This window comes from Schistosoma haematobium, chromosome 3, assembly GCF_000699445.3.
Source record: "Schistosoma haematobium chromosome 3, whole genome shotgun sequence".
NCBI lineage: Eukaryota > Metazoa > Platyhelminthes > Trematoda > Strigeidida > Schistosomatidae > Schistosoma > Schistosoma haematobium.
In genome coordinates this window covers 41,634,936-41,655,676 of record NC_067198.1, presented here as the reverse complement: position 1 = coordinate 41,655,676, position 20,741 = coordinate 41,634,936, and the positions used below count along the sequence as shown (strand labels likewise).

The following is a 20,741-nucleotide window of genomic DNA, read 5'->3' as shown; positions in this document are numbered from 1 at the left end:
ACGACACTGTCCGACTTACAACTTTAAACTAATGACAGTACAAATATGGATATCGATTGATAATACACTTATCCTACTATCGCTATAGCATCATTACTCTTGCGGCAGACTTAACGTTTGTCATCGGAGGAACTGAATTACTTGTCAAGGCTATATATTTCAGCGCGACTTGATAGAACAATAAAACGTTTTGTTCTTTTCATTATTTCTATGGTTAATCGCTTTACGTTTAACCAACGTCCTAATAACATATTATGACTCGCTGTTTCGCGACCAGTTTCTGCCGCCTCCTTTCCATTTCTTTTACAGATAAGCAATACCTGGAGGATTTATAATATTCGTCTGGCACTCTCCGGCGCGCGACTGCTCCCAACATGTTTGGTACCGATTCAAACGGCCGCTGAATCTGGTGGGGAGTATTGTAGGGCCAGTGAAATGTCACTGAGCCCTAGCCAAATCATCCGACAGTTGGATCACTGAATGTCGAACAGATCGTCGCTCCCTGCCAAGGTCATGTACAACCAACGCGCATTAGTTAATCATACGCCATGGACTGGCCCATGCGGCAGTGGTCTTACTTTCGCTTGTATCTACTTTAACTAATATATTTCTGTAATAACGTCCTTTGTGTTGTACAGTCTTCAAAGCATCTATAGTACCTTGTTACGTCAATGGGGGTAGTCCACGTAAGGTGTTGACCACGAGGTGTGACTTCGACGTTAGTTGGTTCGTCACACCATTCACGTCTAACTCGAGTCGGCCTCCAATCATTTCGACATAGATCATCTACGTTGGTGATCTACAAACTAATGTGGTCAGCATCCAATCTCGAAGACTTACGAAGCTATTTATTTTGGGGATTTATTTACCGCTACACTACAAATATATTTTTATCTACTGACCAATCTATTTTACTTTATCTAAGTTTGAACTCAGCTGTTTGCATGTTGATTCATTGTCGTCATAGAGTTATGAATATTTTATCAATCTGTATACATGAAAATGTTATAGTAGAAAAATAAACATTCACTATAATGATGAAAGAAAATAAAGAAACATATGTATATACATAGTGAATGTAAGTAGTTGGTGAGACTATAATTTATAGACGAACAAATCACGTATAAAACAACGAGTTACGAGTTTTGAGCGTCACAAGACAAGCCCTCACATGGGATTCTCAAGGCCAAGGGAAAAGAGGAAGACCAAAGAACACATTACGCCGAGAAATGGAGATAGACATGAGAAAAATGAACAAGAATTGGATGGAATTAGAAAGGAAGACCCAGGACAGAGTGGGTTGGAGAATGCTGGTCGGCGGCCTATGCTCCATTAGGAGTAACAGACGTAAGTAAATAAGTATGAGTTTTGGCACGAAACTTATTCATACATTGGACTAAATAGAATCTTGATATTATAGCTGATGTCATTTGGTAATGAAAATTCTAAATCTAATTTTTAACCTTAACCATGAACTGTAAATCATAATTCTAACTAGTTTATAATCCTCATTTCATCCTAATCAGTAGGTATCCACTCTCAAGGTCACTTCAGTGTCGCTTAAAGGTCGTCCATAGATTATAGTCTCACCATTCTTTCTTCAACATTTATTTCACTTACTACTGATATCTATTGTAGTAAGCTATATATTTCGTGACAGTTTACTTATTTTAATGGTTAAGATCATGAGTCAGTTGAAGCTAGACCACCATGGAAAACCTGGAAGCACTGGACGGCCGTTTCGTCCTATTGTGGGACTCCTCAGCAGTGCGCATCCACGACCTCGCCCCCTGCGAGATTCGAACCCAGGACCTACTGGTTTCGCGCCCGAGCACTTAACCACTAGACCACTGAGCCAGCTGGCATCCAATGGTGTTAATGTCTAACTTCAACTAATCCACGAAATTGAGCGACACATTCACCATTGTCTTCAGTGAGTTACTATCTCATAAGAGACCTGGTTGAACTCCACTGGTCACTACTTCTCAATAGAACTCCAGGATATATCTCGTGAAGCCAGTCACTAGTGAGCATATGTTGATTAATATCAGATGGGTTTTTGTGGAGATTGTAGTAATTTCAATGGTTAAGATCATGAGTCATTTGAAGCTAGACCACGATGACTAGTTTGGATGTCATGATATCTATTATTGTTCAGATACTAAAATGAAGAGGAGAAAAACGTACGATTAAAGTTTTACTTAGAAAAAAATGGGATATTCAGTTAGTATACATGAGTTTTGGATATATATATGTATATATATATATTCCGTAAAACAGTGAATAGGTTTTATAAATGTCTACTATGGATGATAATTTACAGTAGTTCGATTTGTTTTCATTTGAAAGAAGTGTCTTTCGAATATGAGCTTCTAGAACAAACTTACCATACAGTCATGGAATAGGAATTATCTTTTTAAAAGTGTTTTTTTTTTAAAATTTCTATATGTTATATAATATGAATAGTTATTTCACATCCCAAATAAGAACATAATTATCACTGTCATCATCACCAATAGTACAACAAAGATTATTATCATATATTCCCAATGTTGTTAAATCTTTTTTACTAAATTCTTCACGTCCTTCACCACCGCTAATCACTTTCATTTTTGTATTAATAGTAGTACATGGATTTATTGATGATCTACGACTACCACTAAAATGATGTCTAGATAATTGACCAGATTGACTATGATCAATTGTTCGACTAGAACTAACTAAATGAGATGATGTGTTTGTTTCATTATTATCCGATGATGTTACTTTATCAGAAAATGGGGTTATTGCTGAATTTGATATGTATATTGATTGATTAGATGTATTGATTTTTTCATTTTTACATGTTATTGAATTTTCATCATCTGCTATATTATCCAAAGTTACAAGGAATCGAACTTGTCCAATATGTCCATATGATAAAGCTGAGAAAAGTAAATATAAAATGTAAAAAAAATGTTACAAACTTAGAATAGGGTTCAATTTAATACAATTGATTGATCTCAGACGGATTATCAATGGTAAACAGGGAATACTAGACAACTAAGATCATTTTGTGACGAGTATTTCTTTTAAACTAAAATATTCTTAATAAAGTACCTTTATAAAAAGTAAATAATTATTCCTTCCATGATTGTTATCATAGTGTAAATAACTTAATGTGTAGTCTATACAAACCACACAGGATTAGTGTTATAGTTATCATATAATCATTTCTAAACACAAATTACATCGTCAACTGACTATGGTTGAAAAGTGAAAATGGTGAATTTCAACTAACCATTTAAAAGCTATATATAAATCTATATCAGCTGAATATGCTAAATTTGATTATATACATGTTTGTGAATATACACTGCTAAAACATCTCACTAGTAAATGAAATACAGTTTTGTGTTTTAACTTCTATTAGAAATTCCAATATTCTACCATGTAACTACTCAGGAATACATAAATACGGCGTATAACCTATAAACTTCATGTCTCATGTAAATCTAGATGCAAACCAGTCAGTGTTTGAATCCTTACTTACTTACGCCTGTTACTCCCAATGGAGCAAAAGCCGCCGACCAGCATTCTCCAACTCACTCTGTCCTGGGCCTTCTTTTCTAGCTGCATCCAATTCTTCATTTTCCTCATGTCTATCTACATTTCCCGGCGTAATGTGTTCTTTGGTCTTCCTCTTTTCCTTTGGCCTTGAGGATTCCATGTAAGGGCTTGTCTTGTGACGCAGTTGGGTGCTTTCTTCAATATGTGTCCTATCCACTTCCATCGCTTTTTTCCCATTTCTTCCTTCTCTGAGATCTGGTTTGTTCTCTCCCACAGTAGGTTGTTGCTAATAGTGTCCGGCCAACGGATCCGAAGTATTTTGCGTAGACAACTGTTAATAAACCCCTGTATCTCCTGGATGATGGCTTTCGTAGTTCTCCAGGTTTCTGCCCCATACAGTAGAGCTGTCTTGACATTTGTATTGAAAATCCTTACCTTGACGTTGGTAGACAGTTGCTTTAAGTTCCAGATGTTCCTCAGTTGTAAATATGCTGCTCTTGCTTTGCCGACCTTCGCCTTCACACCTGCATCAGATCCACCCTGTTCATCAATGATGCTGCCAAAGTATGTAAAGGTTTTTACATCTTCCAAATCGTCTCCGTCAAGTTTGATTCGACTAGTGCATGCTGTGTTGTGTCGAAGAATCTTGCCTTTCCCTTTGTGTATGTTGAGACCCACTGCTGCTGAGGCTGCTGCTAAACTGGTCGTCTTCTCCTACATTTGTTGTTGCGTCTGAGATAGAAGGGCCAGATCATCTGCAAAGTCTAGATCGTCCAACTGCATCCTAGATGTCTACTGTATCCCGTGCTTCCCTTCAGATGTTGATGTCTTCATGAACCAGTCGATCATCAGGAGAAAGAGAAAGGGTGAGAGTAAGCAACCTTGCCTAACACCGGTCTTTACTGCGAACGACTTTGTCAACTGTCCTCCATGCACGATTTTGCAGTGTAATCCATTATATGAATTCTGTATGATATTGACTATCTTCTGAGTGTCGAGGAAGCTTCCATAGTGTTGTTCTGTCCACGTTATCAAACGCCTTTTCGTAGTCAATGAAGCTGATGACTATATATATATATATATATATATATATATATATATATATATATATATATATATATATATATATATATATATATATAGGATTGTTAATAACTGTCATCAGAGAAATCATTCTTATTTCAGCTTATCTGGATTTATACGTTATGTATGTCTACTGGGGATTTGAAAAAAATTGTCTTTAAGTAATTCTGATTTACTAAGCTTTTAGATAGTTTACAAGTATTATTTTTCAATTAGATCTTCATATTCATCTTTAAGATAGGCGGTTATGAATTTGTCAGACCTAATACATATTAACATCAAGAAATAGGTATTTTTTGTTATTCTGTAAGCTGCCAATATTGATAAGAAATATCGGCGAGACTATCCTTTATGGACGAACCAATCATATTGAATTTTGGCACGAAATTCATTCATTTGGCTAAATAGAGTTTTGGCATTAAGGCTGATGTCAATTCGTTATGAAAACCCTATATCTGATTCCTAACCATAACTATCAACTGTATATATTAATCCTAATTCCTCACACTGGTTTATAACGCTCATTTAGCCGTAGTACGTAGGTGAACATTCTCAAGGTCTCTTTAGCTTCGCTCAAAGATCGTCCATAAATTATAGTCTCACCGAAATATCTTTTTTTGGTCAGTCCGTAATCTAAATGATAATTCATGATTTATGATCAGAAAAAACATTTACTGTATCTCTCCGCACAAAACACTTATTTCAACATAAACACACAAAAATACACATTTGGACTAAAAAGTAATCTTCCAGCTTACTCTCTAATTGAGGTTGTTTAATGTTCTCGTGTGTAGGTCCTGTACCGAGTTTTGGTATTGCGACAGTGACAATAACTCCTGCACTCGTTCCAGCCCACAATAAATCTTTGCATACTGTTAAACAAGTAATTCTTAGACAAGCTTCTTTATGTCTCATGATAATTTCATCACAATCTAATAAAAGGTAAGCAATTTGTGTTTACGGAGTTTAGAGTGGAAACATAAAATTTGAATTAGGAGTTAATAAGTTGAAATAAACTGTTGGATACTTATCATCCACAAGGAAGTAAAGCAAAATAACTTTTAATCAGGTTGAAGTGAAGAGCTTTATAGCAACTTAGTGATATAGGGAAGTTCGTAGAATGTGTTATATGGTTAGTATAAAGCACCTAGTTTTTAGTTTACCACAACCTGAACTTACTTTCAACATTAGTTATCATCACTTTATGGATGATGTAATTTGTCAGTTTAAGTTGACTTAGTCATGAAATATAGGCGAGTTGGTTTCGCTTCATCAGTTTCAGTCAGAGAATCAGTGTCATCACTTGATGTTTCATTCGGTTATGTAAAGCTACCTTTAAACATCCTTCTAAATATTTAACCATAGTAGGTCACAAGAAGACATGATCGAGGTCCTGAATACACTGAGACTCCTTCTGATAACTGAACCAAAAAGATGAATAAGTTCAGTGAAATAAGGTGATTTTAGCTAAGGACAGGCACATTGTAGAAAATGTCGGAATGCTTATATGAAATTAATGTTGGTGCTACTCATGAACATTTAAAATACCCTAAGCCCATTTAAACATTATTGCACAACTAAAGTGTTTTTTCCTGTCAACATGAATATATATTGCTGGAGTTAAACCATATCTGGTATGAGGCAGTCGCACTACATTGACATTGAAAAATGAGTGGTGACTATCACGGATTGATTGGTAATAGGCATTTAGACCATTGGATATTTCCTTATTTGTTTAAAGGTTGAGCATTCAGCTCGAGACCAAAGGGTCTTGGATTTGATCCCTGATGATTTAGTAGATGTATATCACCGGAAAGTCCTATACACAGATGAAATAGCTATTCAAAACTCTCTTTTTTAATGTTTGTCTGGATGAGATCAGCTCATGATGTTCACTAAAATGTATAGTGAATTCTAGTGCATGTTATAAAGGCTTACAATGATTTTACAAAACAATTACTAATGTCCTTTTTGCATGGTACTAATGCTGTGGATCCTCATTTTAGATTTAGCTCATCACTAAAGCGTTGTTACTAGTCAAAGAATGCGATCTTCATCTTTATTGAAACAAACTTAATTAAAGTTGGTACTAAGTAAATATAACCTATTCAATATGTGTAATTGAACATAATTTTTATTCTGAAATAGGTACACAAATTTCTCTTTTAATATACTGGCTATCACCAGATAAGAATACTTTAGGGTTACATTAGAAATTTGTCGATCCAATGTTGATAAATCTACCAATCAATTGAGATAAAATTCAATGTCTTGTTCACTAAAGATATTCCTTGATTACGACTTCTCACCTGCTAGAAAAATATTATGTCAAATTATGACAATGAAAAGCTCTGGAAAGTATCTCAACCTAAAGAGACTCTAATATTCACTCATTAAAATGGAATGATAAGTAAAATACAAAATAGGATTGTATTTCAAAGGTGATAGTATTTAAATGAACTCCAAGGTCTATTTCTCTTCGAATATAAGTTACTTGGAGTTTCTGAACGTTACAACATTTGATGTTGAATTTTGTTATATGAAGAAATTAGATACTATTTCAATCAGAATATTCACTGCAATGAAGAACTTAACGCATTTATTAGAGTTAGAAATTATTCTCTGCGCTACGAAGCAGGTGTGTTTTGCTAACATTGGAATGTATAAATCATGTTAACTTCTATTAGCATCGAGTTAGCTGGTTAAACATCTGTATACCAGTATCAATGTTCGCAATGAGCCTAGAACCTAGCACCTGTCTATATAAACGTTGATAGCTTCGAAATCTAAATAACCACCAGTTTGTTCAAGAAGTAGTCCTGAATATCAACAACGAGCTAATTCAGTCCCTTCATGATAATATTATAAAGATCATACACATTAGACAAATGGATAATTATTTAAACTCAGTAGCTGAGTGTATAACACGTTGGTGTTTGATGCAAAATGTACTGATGTTGAGTCGCAGTGTGACGTACAACCCTAGGATCCAGGTAAGTTCATCATACCATCAGCAACAAACTACTGTGGGAGAGAACAAACCAGCTTCTAAATGAAGAGGAAATTAGGAAAAGACGATGGAAGCGGATAGAACATACATTGCAAAGATCACCAAACTACATTACGAAACAAGCGCTAACTTGGAATCCTGAAGTTAAACGGAAAAGAGGAAGACCAAGGAGCACAATGCATCGAGAATTAGAAGCAGAAATCAATCTAATGAATAGCAACTGGAAAAGACTGTTTAACCCGAAGTTGGATGAAGAATTCTGGTGGTCAGCCTATGCTCCTCCATGAGGGGTAACAGGTGTAGGTCAGTAAGTAGGTAAGTAAGCAACTTCAAATGAATTCTTTCAATTTATACAACGTTTTGTACTTTATAGCTGTTAAAAAACGAAACATTTGATTTTCACTTGATGCTAGACTACAAAAAGTAATGAAAACAACAAAAAAGTACACTACCATATCTTTGCAGGCATGTCGATATGACATTTGAGAAAATAACATGACATGCTTTTTTTCCTTTTTGGTAGTTGATCCCTTTTGTGTGATCTTTTTGCCACACTTCAAAAAAAAGAAACAATAAAGGCATTGATAGCATAAATCTCACCTTGTAACCTTTGAAGTACAATAGGCTTTAAATCAATCTCCATTAGAAATTCACCTGTTGTAGCATGATATAAACTAATACGTGAACTATTTTCTGTTGCTAACCATACAGTTTGTTTTCCATAAGCCATCAATTGTATTCCACGTGGATCTGCATAATTACCATTCAGTGGGAATGAAAGCTAATGTATTTTGTCAATAAGAACAAAATAAAAGCTTGCAAGTAAAATAAATCAATAATAAATTGACTGAAAGATAAATATAAAGTAATACATTTCGAACAATCTCAAAATATACCTTAAGATACACAGTATGTATGTATGTATGAATAAAGAGTGCTGGTGGACAACCTATGCTCCTCCACGAGGAGTAACAGACGTAAAGAAGAAGGAGAAAGAAGTATTTATCTATTGGTTATAGTTAACAGTTGAACAGAAACATTTATCACAGTACCGTATGTATGTTCGTGATATTCAGGCGTCTTATACTGAAGTTGCAATGATAACTGGTTAGTATTGTATAGACATATTTATGTAATAAATTTGAATATGTTCACATTATGAATATTGAGATAGTGGGGATTTTAACACCATCTACATGCCTGTCAAAAATTTATTTATTAATAAATCAACTGTACTGAGAGGTGGTGGAAAAGATTTGTAACTCAGGTGAATGATTTGGATGGATTTTTGTTCTCTGAGCTGGATGCTTTGATCGTGGAGCTTTAATCGTTCTTCTGAACGACATCATCAGCATAAACTTCAGTTAGAAGTGAAGTGTTTGGATTTTTCTGTATGTGGCTCATAGCTTATCATGTAGACCTCGATGTTGATTGGTTCTCGTTGACCTTAAACCTGTCATTGTTTACTTCTTTATTTTGGTTGTACCTCCTATTGGTTTGATTTTTGGTCCTCTGTCTGTCCATAATTTTTCTGATCAGTTGGTAAATTGGATTGATTTTAATTTGCTTGTTGATTGATGATTGACCTGAGTGCCAAGCTTCTAAAAACTCTCTGGTGTTCTTAAAATTGCCTCTATCCATGATCTCTACATTTTCCCAGTCGAATGTGTGTCAGCAGTTGTCTACATGCATTGATATAAATGAGGACATGTCATGGCGTTTGACCACTAATTGATGTTCACGCAGGCGAATATGAAGAGGGCGTCGGCTTTGTCCGATGCAGTGATTTTCGCAGTTGACACAATTTATTTTGTAGATGATGTTCGGTTATTTTTCTTTTGTCATTTCGTCCTTTGGCTTGCATAGAATTGATTGTAGTGACTTTTTTGGTTTGTGTACTACACCTATTTCGAAAGACTTCAACAATCTCGTTGTGGTTTCTGATATGTACAAGCAACAAAAACTAATCAACATAGAGGTCTACATGATAAGCTATGAGCCACATACAGAAAAATCCAAACACTTCACTTCTAATTGAAGTTTGTGCTGATGATGTCGTTCAGAAGAACGATGAAAGTTCCATGACTAAAGCATTCAGTTCAGAGAACAAAACTCCATCAAAATTTACTGACAGATCCTATTCAAATTATAACTTTATCAGTAACTGAAACATATACTAAATATTGAATAAAAACACCAGCGAATAAACGAATTGACTAACTTCTGAAGTAAGTGTTGCTGGATTTAAAATAAATATTGAACGATGCGCTGCACACCATATTTTACCGGCAACAACTAACATACGTTTTACAATAACTGGTTCATTAGAATTAGGCTGTAATTTCACATGTATCGGTTTATCAACATCCCATAAACCATCTGATTGATAGTTTGAAGAGCAGAAAATATAAAAGAAAAGAAAATTGTTACTAAGTAATATATACTCAAAATAATTGATCAAAAGAATATAATCTATAAAATAGCCAATGATCCTTAGTTAAATGTGAAACATGATCAATATTTACTAGTATTGTGGTTCTATTCATTTAGGCGTTATTACAAAGTATACAATATAACCAAACAATCAGTATGGTAAGTTTTTGATTGAAATTATGAATTGATTGATGTTAGACCACCGTTGAAAACCTGAAAGCACTGGACAGTGGTTTTGTCGTAGTATGAGACATTGGATGTCGGCTCAGTAGTCTAGAGGTTAAGTGTTCACGCGCGAGACCGAAGGTCCCAAGTTCGAATCCCATGAGCGGGATTGTGGGTTCGCACTGCTGAGGATAACCAAACTAGCTCTCACTACTGGGACAAACGATTTTGACTATTACTAACTGAAATTGAAAACATAGGGTTTTTGAGTCCTCTGTGATATTTTTAATTTCGACCATTTCTAAAACATGTAGTGTCAAATAATCTCATCGAACATTTGATCAATTTATGTGTTGAAGCTGTAATTCTGAATGTAATTATTTATAAAGATTTCGGTTTGGATTTACAAAAACGGTCAGTTTAAATTAAGACTGATAAAAAGATGTATGTTATAGTGTTGAATGAACGACATGCAGGATTCAAATCCGCCATCAATTATTGTGAAGTGATTTTTTGCCACGTTGAATATATCTCACATTATATGACTCTTCTAGACAGCTGACTGTTCTCTATTTTATATCCGCTTATCAGGAACTTTGCCTTAATAAATTCGTGTTTGTAAGTTGTGAACACAATGCCATATTATTCAAATCAATTCAGATTATTTTCTACTTAGTCCACATTCTTACAAACAATTTACTTCTACATAACCAGTTACTTTCGAGTAATCAGAAATCACTGAAAAAACAGCCTGATACACGTCAATTACTAACCTAATCAGTCGTACATAAAAAACGTTGACGTCGAGACTACAATTTTTGGATGAACCGATCAGATTTACGACAACAGGTTTCGGATTTTGGCGCGAAATTCACTCGTCCATTTGGCTAGATAGAGTTTTGGCATTCTAGTTGGTGTGAATTGGTGATGAAAATCCCAAATCGAACTCCTAACCCTAACCATCAACTGTAAACTATAGTCCTTATTCTATACACTGATTTAAAACCCTAGTCTGTAGGTGGGTATTCTCAAGGTCATTTTAGCGTCGCTCAATGGTCGTCCATAAATTACAATCTCATCATTTTGATTTATGAAAAATTGAAAAACAGTTAAGAATTTGAAGATCTAGCTGATAAATGACATACCTGAGTTACGTTTGTACACAATAAGATCGCCGTTTGCACAAGCAACAAATATATGCACATCGAAATGCAATATATTATTGATTCCATGGGATAAACTGAGTTTCTGACGTTGTCTACTTGTCTTTAGATTATCAGTTGCGTAAAACATAAAAATACTACAAAAAGAGAATACGAAAAGAGAATCACTCCATTGACAAGGAAACATTTCTGATACTAAATAAATTTTTTACCCTTCCCATTACTATTGAACAGATGGGGGACATTAATGGGAATCTCTGAATAGAATTTTCATGTCATGCGGCCTAACCATTTCGGTAAAATCGACATATGGAAACTTTTAAGTATCTGAGATTACTTGAATATAATTACTTTAACAATTCATTATAAAAGGGTTTTTGTGGATATTTTAGTAATTTCAATGGTTGAGGTCATGAGTCAATTGAAGCTAGACCACCACGGAAAACCTGGAAGCACTGAGATGGTAACCGACTGAAGACAGATTAGTTGAAGTTAGACATTAACACCGTTGGATACTGGCCAGATCAGTGGTCTAGAGGTTAAGCGTTCACGCCCGAGACTCATAGATTCTGGATTCGAATCTCTTGAGGTAGGATCATGGATGCGCTTCGCTGAGGAGACCCACAATAGGACAAAACGGCCATCCAGTGCTTCCAAGTTTTCCGTGATGATCTAGCATCAAATTGACTCATGATCTCAACCATTGAAATTCATTATCATAGTATGGATACAACAACGTTTCACATTATGCAATGTATCATACATGTTTCAACCAACATTTTGTTAATTTCTGTACTGTTTTCTTTTGTAAAATGTGAAAATTTACACAGTATAACCTTTTGTAATTCAACCAGAATGTCTGTTGTGAACTGTTTAACTAATTTTAATACAGACTTTAATGTTCTTTTTTTCTTTCCAGAATAAACATCTTACTTAATTTAAAGAAAGCGGTTGGATCAATCATTTAGTTCGGAGAAAAATGTCTGGTACAAATACAATAACACATAAGCGCAGTATTTTGTTTGCTTATATTATTATTATTTTTATTATTTAAACACATAAACATTGGTACAAGAAAGCACCAAATAGATATGTGCAACATAACTCATTTGATTTGTGTAAGAGCTGGAATACTGCCCGCGTTCCTAAACCGAGGCAGGTGGTTTTCTTAGGGGGCCACACCCGGAGCTTTCGACCTAAAGGTCTGATCCACAAGATAGTGGAGCGACGTAAGGAGATGTAGTCCCATGGTAGCCGGTGACCAATGATTGGTTCACATGTCGTTTGTATCCTTAGAATCAAGGTTCATGGAACAAGTGAAATTTAAACTTCATCATCCTCAAAAAAAGATAAATAATTTCCATTATTTTTGATTACTTAAGGCAAGATTCTATAAGTGAACAAAATTCATCATTGTGATAGTTAGATTTAACGACAAAAACATTTTTAATCAGTCCTTATAGATAACAACTAAAGATGATTATTAACATGTGATGCAAGTTAGTTAAACAGAAAACGGTACTTCTTTTGACTAACAACTGATAGAAAACTTCTTCAATATGTATAACATTAATCAGCCTTTGGTATTTACATAGTTGCTTAATTAACTATTTTTCATCGTGAGAAATTCAGAAACCAAGTGTTCCTCATCATAATTTGCACTGTACTAATTCAGCTTCATTTATACTGCTATATTTTCCTTAGTTTTTGTTAACTTTAACCCCATCTTTCCTTATCAATTTTATTTTCAAATTTCATAAAATTCAGTTATTTCATTCACTCTAGTATTATAAGAGGTTTATAGAGATTCGCAGACTTTGGTAGTTAAGTAACCACTTAAAATTAGGAAGCACTAGACGGCCGTTTCGTCCTAGTATGGAATGCCTCAGCAACGCGCATTCACGATCATGTGCTTACGAGTGACTGGCTTTAAGATGGATTTCCCGGAGTTCCAGTGAGAAGCCGTGACCAGTAGAGTCCAATCATTGTCGGGTGGAGATAAGTATCTACGTCAGACAATAAATGAACGGTTGAGCAAGATCACGAATCGATTGAAGTTGGATACCGGCTCAGTGGTTTAAATGTTAAGCGTTCGTATGCGAAACTGACAGTCCGGAGTTCGGATCACGCATGAGGAATCGTAGATGCGCACCTCTGAGCAGTCCCATACTGAAGCGATGGTCTAGCTTACGTCGACTCATGAATCCAACTATTAAAATCACTACAATCTCCAAAAAACTCCATTCTAAGGAAGTGTATTACACAAATTTAACTTATAATCCATGAGCATGAAAGTTGTTGATAGTGCTCAACTACTTATTTCTGAAATACACTTGAATAGCATTTTCATGCAATTAGTTCTCTTGTTGATTCTAACACCTCTGACCCGTTCTTGTATATATATATATATATATATATATATATATATATATATATATATATATATTAAAAAGAGTTAAGCAAAAAGAATGGATTAACACAGTAGTGATCCCATATCTTAAAGGTAACTCAAAAGACATCAGAAGAAGTTGAACTCGTCAAAATATAAGAGTATTCTTTCGAACAAGCAATACTCTAAGATCAAAACTAGTCAGAATCAAAGATGCAATTCACAAGGAAGAACAACAGAATTGTGTTTATGAAATCAAGTGTAATGACTGTAATGCAGCGTATGTAAATGAAACATCAAGGCAACTGAATGTGAGGGTGAAGGAACACAAACTGTGCTTAAAGCACATTCCTAAATCCTCAATTGATGTAAAAAAGCCTCAGAATAGATCAGCGATAGCATTATACTCGATTGAATCGGGTCATACAGTTGATCTCAATGGCACGAGAATCATTCAAAAAGGATTCAATTCTTACAAAGAACAACTAACAGCCGAAGCCCTACATATATGGGCTAATTCAAACAGTATTAATAGGAGAGATGGAATACAACTAGCTGTCCCATGGCAATTAATAATTAAAAAGTAAACCTGAACTCCTTATTCCAATTTGATATATCTATGTCATAGTAACTAATGTATAGATAATACATTCAACGATTCAAATCAGTTAGCTTGTCTTAATATGTTAAACAATTGACTGGAACATTAAAAATAACACAAACGTTCAATTACACATACATTCCGCTTTGAATTCAGTCTTTTATTTTATTTTGTTTACTTATTTATTTATCTTCATTTAATGCAGGCTGTGGCATTTTTGATTCATTTCTTAATATACACAGACCAAAGTCAATATTTAGTTGATTGAAATTTCTTCTCACATCACTTATGTATACACACATTCGAAATTCATTTGCCCCACGGCAATTTTTTTTAAAAAACCCCCACCCACCCTTTTTAAAAATGTTTTTTCAACCCAAAATTGCAATATTTTTCATCCCGTTTCGTCCAATGAAATGGCTAGTTTTGAAGTTCGTTTTTAATTTGTTAGTTATGTTTTGTCGGATTGCTATAAAACATCAGTACTTGTCGACGAAGTACATTTTAATCATCATTATGGAGGACAGTAACGTGCCTAGTACAAGCGCTGTTGTTTCTCACGTAACAGAAATAGAGGAAGTCTTTTTGACAACGTTGTTTCTCGTTGCGTTCCCATCGGTTGAAGCGTTGAAGTCCGCTATCACAAATTATGAAAGATCAACTTACTGTCATTATGTAGTTCGAAATTCGCATTTGTGCAGAAATGAAAACTCGTACATTAAATTAGTGTGCTGGAGACATGGCCGTATAACATCTAGCGGTTCGTCACAGCGGATTAGACGGAGGAGGTAATTTTATAAATGTTATTAACATTTTTTGTCATGAAGGGCTTCCATGAACACTGAATGTCCGGCCTTCATGTATTGTAAGATTATCGACGGCTACTGGACTGTTTTACGTGGGAATGTGCATCACAATCGCGAGTGCAATTCCCTGAGGTACCAAGGTAATTCATGGGTGCGCAGGTTAACAGAGGCCCAGTTTGAAAATGTGCGACCGCTGCTAATATCTGGTACTGCTTCATTCCACATTAAGAATTATGCTTACCATTCTTATTCATTTGCACACCCATATAACTATTAATTACTGGTACAATCACACTATACAGTTATAAGTCCATAATTTCCATATTTTATAAAGGCCAAAAATATGTCATGGCATTAATGAATTTGACAATGTAATGTATTAACAATGGTGAACGTCTACATCTGTTACGACATATATATATAAATTACAAATTGTAACATTTGCAAATTACAAAGGTCATTCAATAAAGGTCTGGATTATTTGCAGTACAGTGTTCAGTCACAATAAGTGGAAGAGCATTATAGGAAAATTTAAAATGCAAAGAATTTTGTGTCAATGAAATGCATAGTATGACAATTGAATCTTGTCAATTGACATAATAATAATAATAATAATAATAATAATAATAATAATAGTAATAATAATAATAAGGAAAATAAATAATAATAGAATTGTAAATGTTCATTGATACAGTTGACCTTATTCATATTTATACGTTTAAAGTCGACAGATATTTGTTGAGTCAGTCAGACGACGTAGGCTTGTTCATTTACACTTCATGAAACTGATATTTCAAATGCTTGTCAAAAATGGTTACATTCATAATGTCTAGATAATTCAGGTTTCATATTACGGAGGTTAACAATATTCACACATGACTGATTAAACACACTAGTTTTTATTACGACCAAAAAATTAATTTTAAAATACAGAACTACAAATAATTTACAAGTGCAAACAATGAACCCTTTCAATGGATTTCCAAATTAACCACATTCAACTCTAACGTTGTCTAATTCTCATTATGAATGACCATTTACAAAATAATCGTTTACTAAATATTAAGTGTCTATTTCGGAAAATTTATTACTACATTCATATACTGTCAAAGTCAGTTCATTCAATGATGGTCTACGGTTGCTTCACCTGAATCATAAATATTGCAACCAGTAAGTTATCATGATGATTTATTGACATGTTGATTTCTTTTTCCAATTAACACACCATGTGTTACCAAAAAACCTATGCATACACTTTAGTGATAATTTGTTTATTAATTTACTATTAAAGATTTGACTACCTACCTTACTCAGTAATCACTATTATCAAATATTCAAACCGGTTTTCAGTTGCTTTTTTCCAAAAACTTTCTTTTTATGTGATTTATATAAGTACTCGTTACATTAAAATTGTTGATCGGAAATCAAAAATTTATCCCAATACGCATTCAGTGACAGTAGGATTGCACTTAAGTTAGTGTTTTTTTCTTAAAATGTCTAAATTTCTTACAAGACTAAGATTACACAAAAAGATTTATTCATTATCGTTAAATTTCAAATGTAAAAATCAAAATTCTGACATCCAATCACAGCTCTAGATACGATTTCAATTTCAACTAATCACATTGCAAAGATGAACAGTTTACGACCAATTACAAAATTATTAAAGGTGACAAAATGTTTGTTCATTATCACTTGAGCACACACCTGCAAAACAAATACACCAATCACCGATCGCTAAATTTTTCTTTGACACCATACATTTTTTTACAAATGGGTGGTAGGGAATCTTAATTGCCGTGGGCAAAATGTCAACCCACACATTCTGTTATCTTGACACTGTCATAACACATGCCTTGTCCTTATGTGTAATCTTGAATTTACCTTGTAATCCCTAAGCCATTCTATAACCTAGAATAACACGACAATTTCTTATTCTTTCTCTACCCTTGATTATTTTTTAATTGAACTTTTATTTGGTTGACCTTTATTAATTTTCATATAAACATGTCTCTTATACATTAATGCAAATATCTATTTTTAAAAAAAATCTTTCACGTTGATTGGATGACGTATTCAGAATACAGTAAACCAGAGAACCATGGTACCTATTTATATTCGATAATTTTGTTGTTTGATTATATTTTCCTTGAAAAAGCTTGGAAGAGATTGCCAGGCGAAACGTTGGATTTACTTCAAGTTCTTTCGCTGAGATTTTACAAATACATTCTTCTTCATTAATGTCTCATATTAACTCGGCGCCCAAATATTGTGAAACTATTCGTTCAAATTTAGATGAAAGTTGTTATATATATATATATATATATATATATATATATATATATATGAGATGGTGAAGATTTGTAGCTCAGGTGGATGATTTTGGCGGAGTTTTGTTCTTTGAGCTGGATGGTTTGGTCGTGGAGCTTTCATCGTTCTTCTGAACGACATCATCAGCATAAACTTCAGATAGAAGTTTGTGCTGATGATGTATATATATATATATATATATATATAGAGAGAGAGAGAGAGAGAGAGAGAGTAACCAGCAGCTATGTAACTCAAACGAGAGTAATTACATTATCTTTTGTCACAAAAAGATTTTTCTAGAATTCCATTCATTTACTTAAATAAAGAAAGCGCTGATAAACGTGAAGCTCAGATCTTATGTAAATTTTTATCATTTTACTATAAATCCAAAACATACATACATTCTGGTTGAATTACAAAAGGTTATACTGTGTAAATTTTCACATTTTACAAAAGAAAACAGTACAGAAATTAACAAAATGTTGGTTGAAACATGTATGATACATTGCATAATGTGAAACGTTGTTGTATCCATACTATGATAATGAATTTCAATGGTTGAGATCATGAGTCAATTTGATGCTAGATCATCACGGAAAACTTGGAAGCACTGGATGGCCGTTTTGTCCTATTGTGGGTCTCCTCAGCGAAGCGCATCCATGATCCTACCTCAAGAGATTCGAATCCAGAATCTATGAGTCTCGGGCGTGAACGCTTAACCTCTAGACCACTGATCTGGCCAGTAACCAATTGTGTTAATGACTAACCTCAATCAACCCACGAAATTGAGCAACATATCCACATCCATTTCTTACATCATATAATCTCTTTTTTTCGAAAGTAATAAGTAGATTATAAATATAATATATTATGTAATATTTATTAAATATTAAAACATACCTTCCTTCTTCTGTACCCAACCACATCAATGGTTGTGTTGAATTAGTGAGACAATGATTTTTACCATGTGAATTTGAATATTCATCTTGATATTAAAACAAAAGAAAAAGATTATATATATATGTTATATCCCGATGAGAATAATGAATGGTAATTCTTGGGATCCATTTATGGACCGATACTATGAGCATATTTTTACCGTATAACTGTTATGTAACTAAACTATACATATTAGTGTCCCTCTTATCATGAGTTTCATTTTAACCTATGAACTATTATTATACGATTTACCATTCTTGAACTATTCCTTGTCTGTTAATCACTACCTGCCTCATTCACAGCCACTTTTGGCATATTCTTGTACAAATGTTGTTTGTGTTTGATTGGTATATAAACCTAGTATGTTTGAAATATAATGATTCATATTTCAGAGGCTGAGATCGGTGTTCTGGACTTAACCGGCTGGGCTAAACAGGAAGCGAGATCAACCAGGGCTCTAGGCTGCTCGCACGTATTTTATGCGTCACTGGTTCGATCGACCATTCACTGCTCTCTGATTGGTGGTATTGTTGCGTTATACAATAACAGGGAACGCAGGTTCACAAGTTATAACAATATACATATATATAAGAAGTGAAAGAAAAAGAATGGGAATTAATCATGGGAACAATTTGTTCAAGGCCACATAGTGATTTCTTTTATTTTTTTGATGGAAAACAATAAAAAAAATCATTAGCCTATAAATCATGAATATATGAAACCATTTTGGAAATAAAAGAGAAAAAAATAAAAGAAATAATTACTTGTCTACTTAAATGTCATGTATGTATGTATCTATGTGTATATTCATTAAGAGATTAATCAATTCATTATAGAAAGGAGGCTTTATATAAATGACTGTTTAATTGTTTCATTTGTCATACTATTAGATATAGTTAAGATAGACATATATCTATAAAAACATAGTAAGGAAATGAAGACTTATAATGAGGTCAGAATATCAAAGAATGTGAAGAATAATTTGTGGTAACTAACTTTTCAACATCTTGTATAGATCAATCTAAACAATGCTTGTTTCTTGTTTGATCATATAGAGGTTTTTACTATGCTATATATAGGTGTATGGTCTAATAGACATATTTCTGTTATATCCTGACAACAATTATAGAATGGTAACCTTTGGGAACTATTTACGGACCAATACGATACATATATTTTAACTGTATAACTGTTAAGTAGCTAACCTATGGATATTCATCTTCCTCTTATTATAAGCTTTATTTTACCCACTAGATTATTATTATGCGATATACCGTTCTTGAGTTATGTCTACATCGATAGCCGCTTTTGGTTAGATGTTGTACAAATGTTGTTTCCTATTTTATGGTACGATGTGGTCTGTCTGGTTGGTATATAAACCCTGTATGTTTGAGTTAAATGATTCATATCTCAGAGGCTGAGATTGGTTTCTGGACTTAACTGGCTGGGCTTGGCAGGAAGTAGGAGCGATAAATATTCTAGACTACTCGTAGGGGTTTACGCGTCATTGGTTCGATCGATAATTCACTGCTCTCTAATTGGCGGCATCGTTACGTTATAAATTAACAAGGCACACAGGTCACAAGTTAGAACAATTTGCCAGCTTTATCTTTCGTATTTCACTTTAAATCAGTCAGTATTGTTTAGTAATAATGGAAAAGCTTAAATAACTTATTCATTATAGTTTACCATTGTTTTTCAAATTATAAAAAGAAGTTTACGGTGTATCAAGAGAATCCATAATAATCTTTAAGGATTTTAATCTCTGTACTGTAATGAACGAGAACACAAGTGGGGACAATCAAATGCAATCGAATACAAAATTACAGAACATCTTAGTGAAGTGAGGAAACCATACAGTAAATACTTCATTTACAAAATGTAAATCGATTGTTTCAAAATTGACTGTTCCTTTAGTAAAAGTCAATCAATCATCTTAGACTTCAGTGTTCCTTCATTTCCACAGTAATCCTTCTTTATTATCGTTCTCCTTTCTTTGCTCTTCTTAACCTTCTGCTGCCAGATATTTCACTTTCGACTGATGATAATATACTACTTATATCTATCGATGTCAGTAGCATACACAACAATGTTACCGTGTGCTGTATTCGCACGAACAGAAATTTACATTTTTCTCACACTACTTAAACAAATACAAAGTTTGATTTTGTGAATATACATACATGATTGTCTATTTGATAGTACAAGTTACAGTTATTTGTATAAAAGAAAAAATAAATGACAATGAAAATTGATCGCTTGTTCATGAAAAGTTCTAAAGTACTTCATCTTC

The 20,741-nt window shown here is 33.8% G+C and overlaps 1 protein-coding gene across 1 annotated transcript in view; it reads right to left on the bottom strand.

The window, feature by feature from the left end:
• ARHGEF17 (Rho guanine nucleotide exchange factor (GEF) 17) overlaps positions 1-20,741 on the bottom strand; it is a 95,365-nt gene continuing 74,624 nt past the window's right edge. The window contains exons 17-22 of the mRNA XM_051213891.1: positions 18,410-18,494; positions 11,386-11,540; positions 9,864-10,021; positions 8,243-8,423; positions 5,391-5,564; positions 1-2,924 (exon numbers count right to left, since the gene is read on the bottom strand). Coding sequence (XP_051069910.1) covers positions 2,467-2,924; positions 5,391-5,564; positions 8,243-8,423; positions 9,864-10,021; positions 11,386-11,540; positions 18,410-18,494 — 1,211 coding nt within the window. The 3' untranslated portion in view covers positions 1-2,466. The remainder of the gene's footprint in view (positions 2,925-5,390; positions 5,565-8,242; positions 8,424-9,863; positions 10,022-11,385; positions 11,541-18,409; positions 18,495-20,741) is intronic.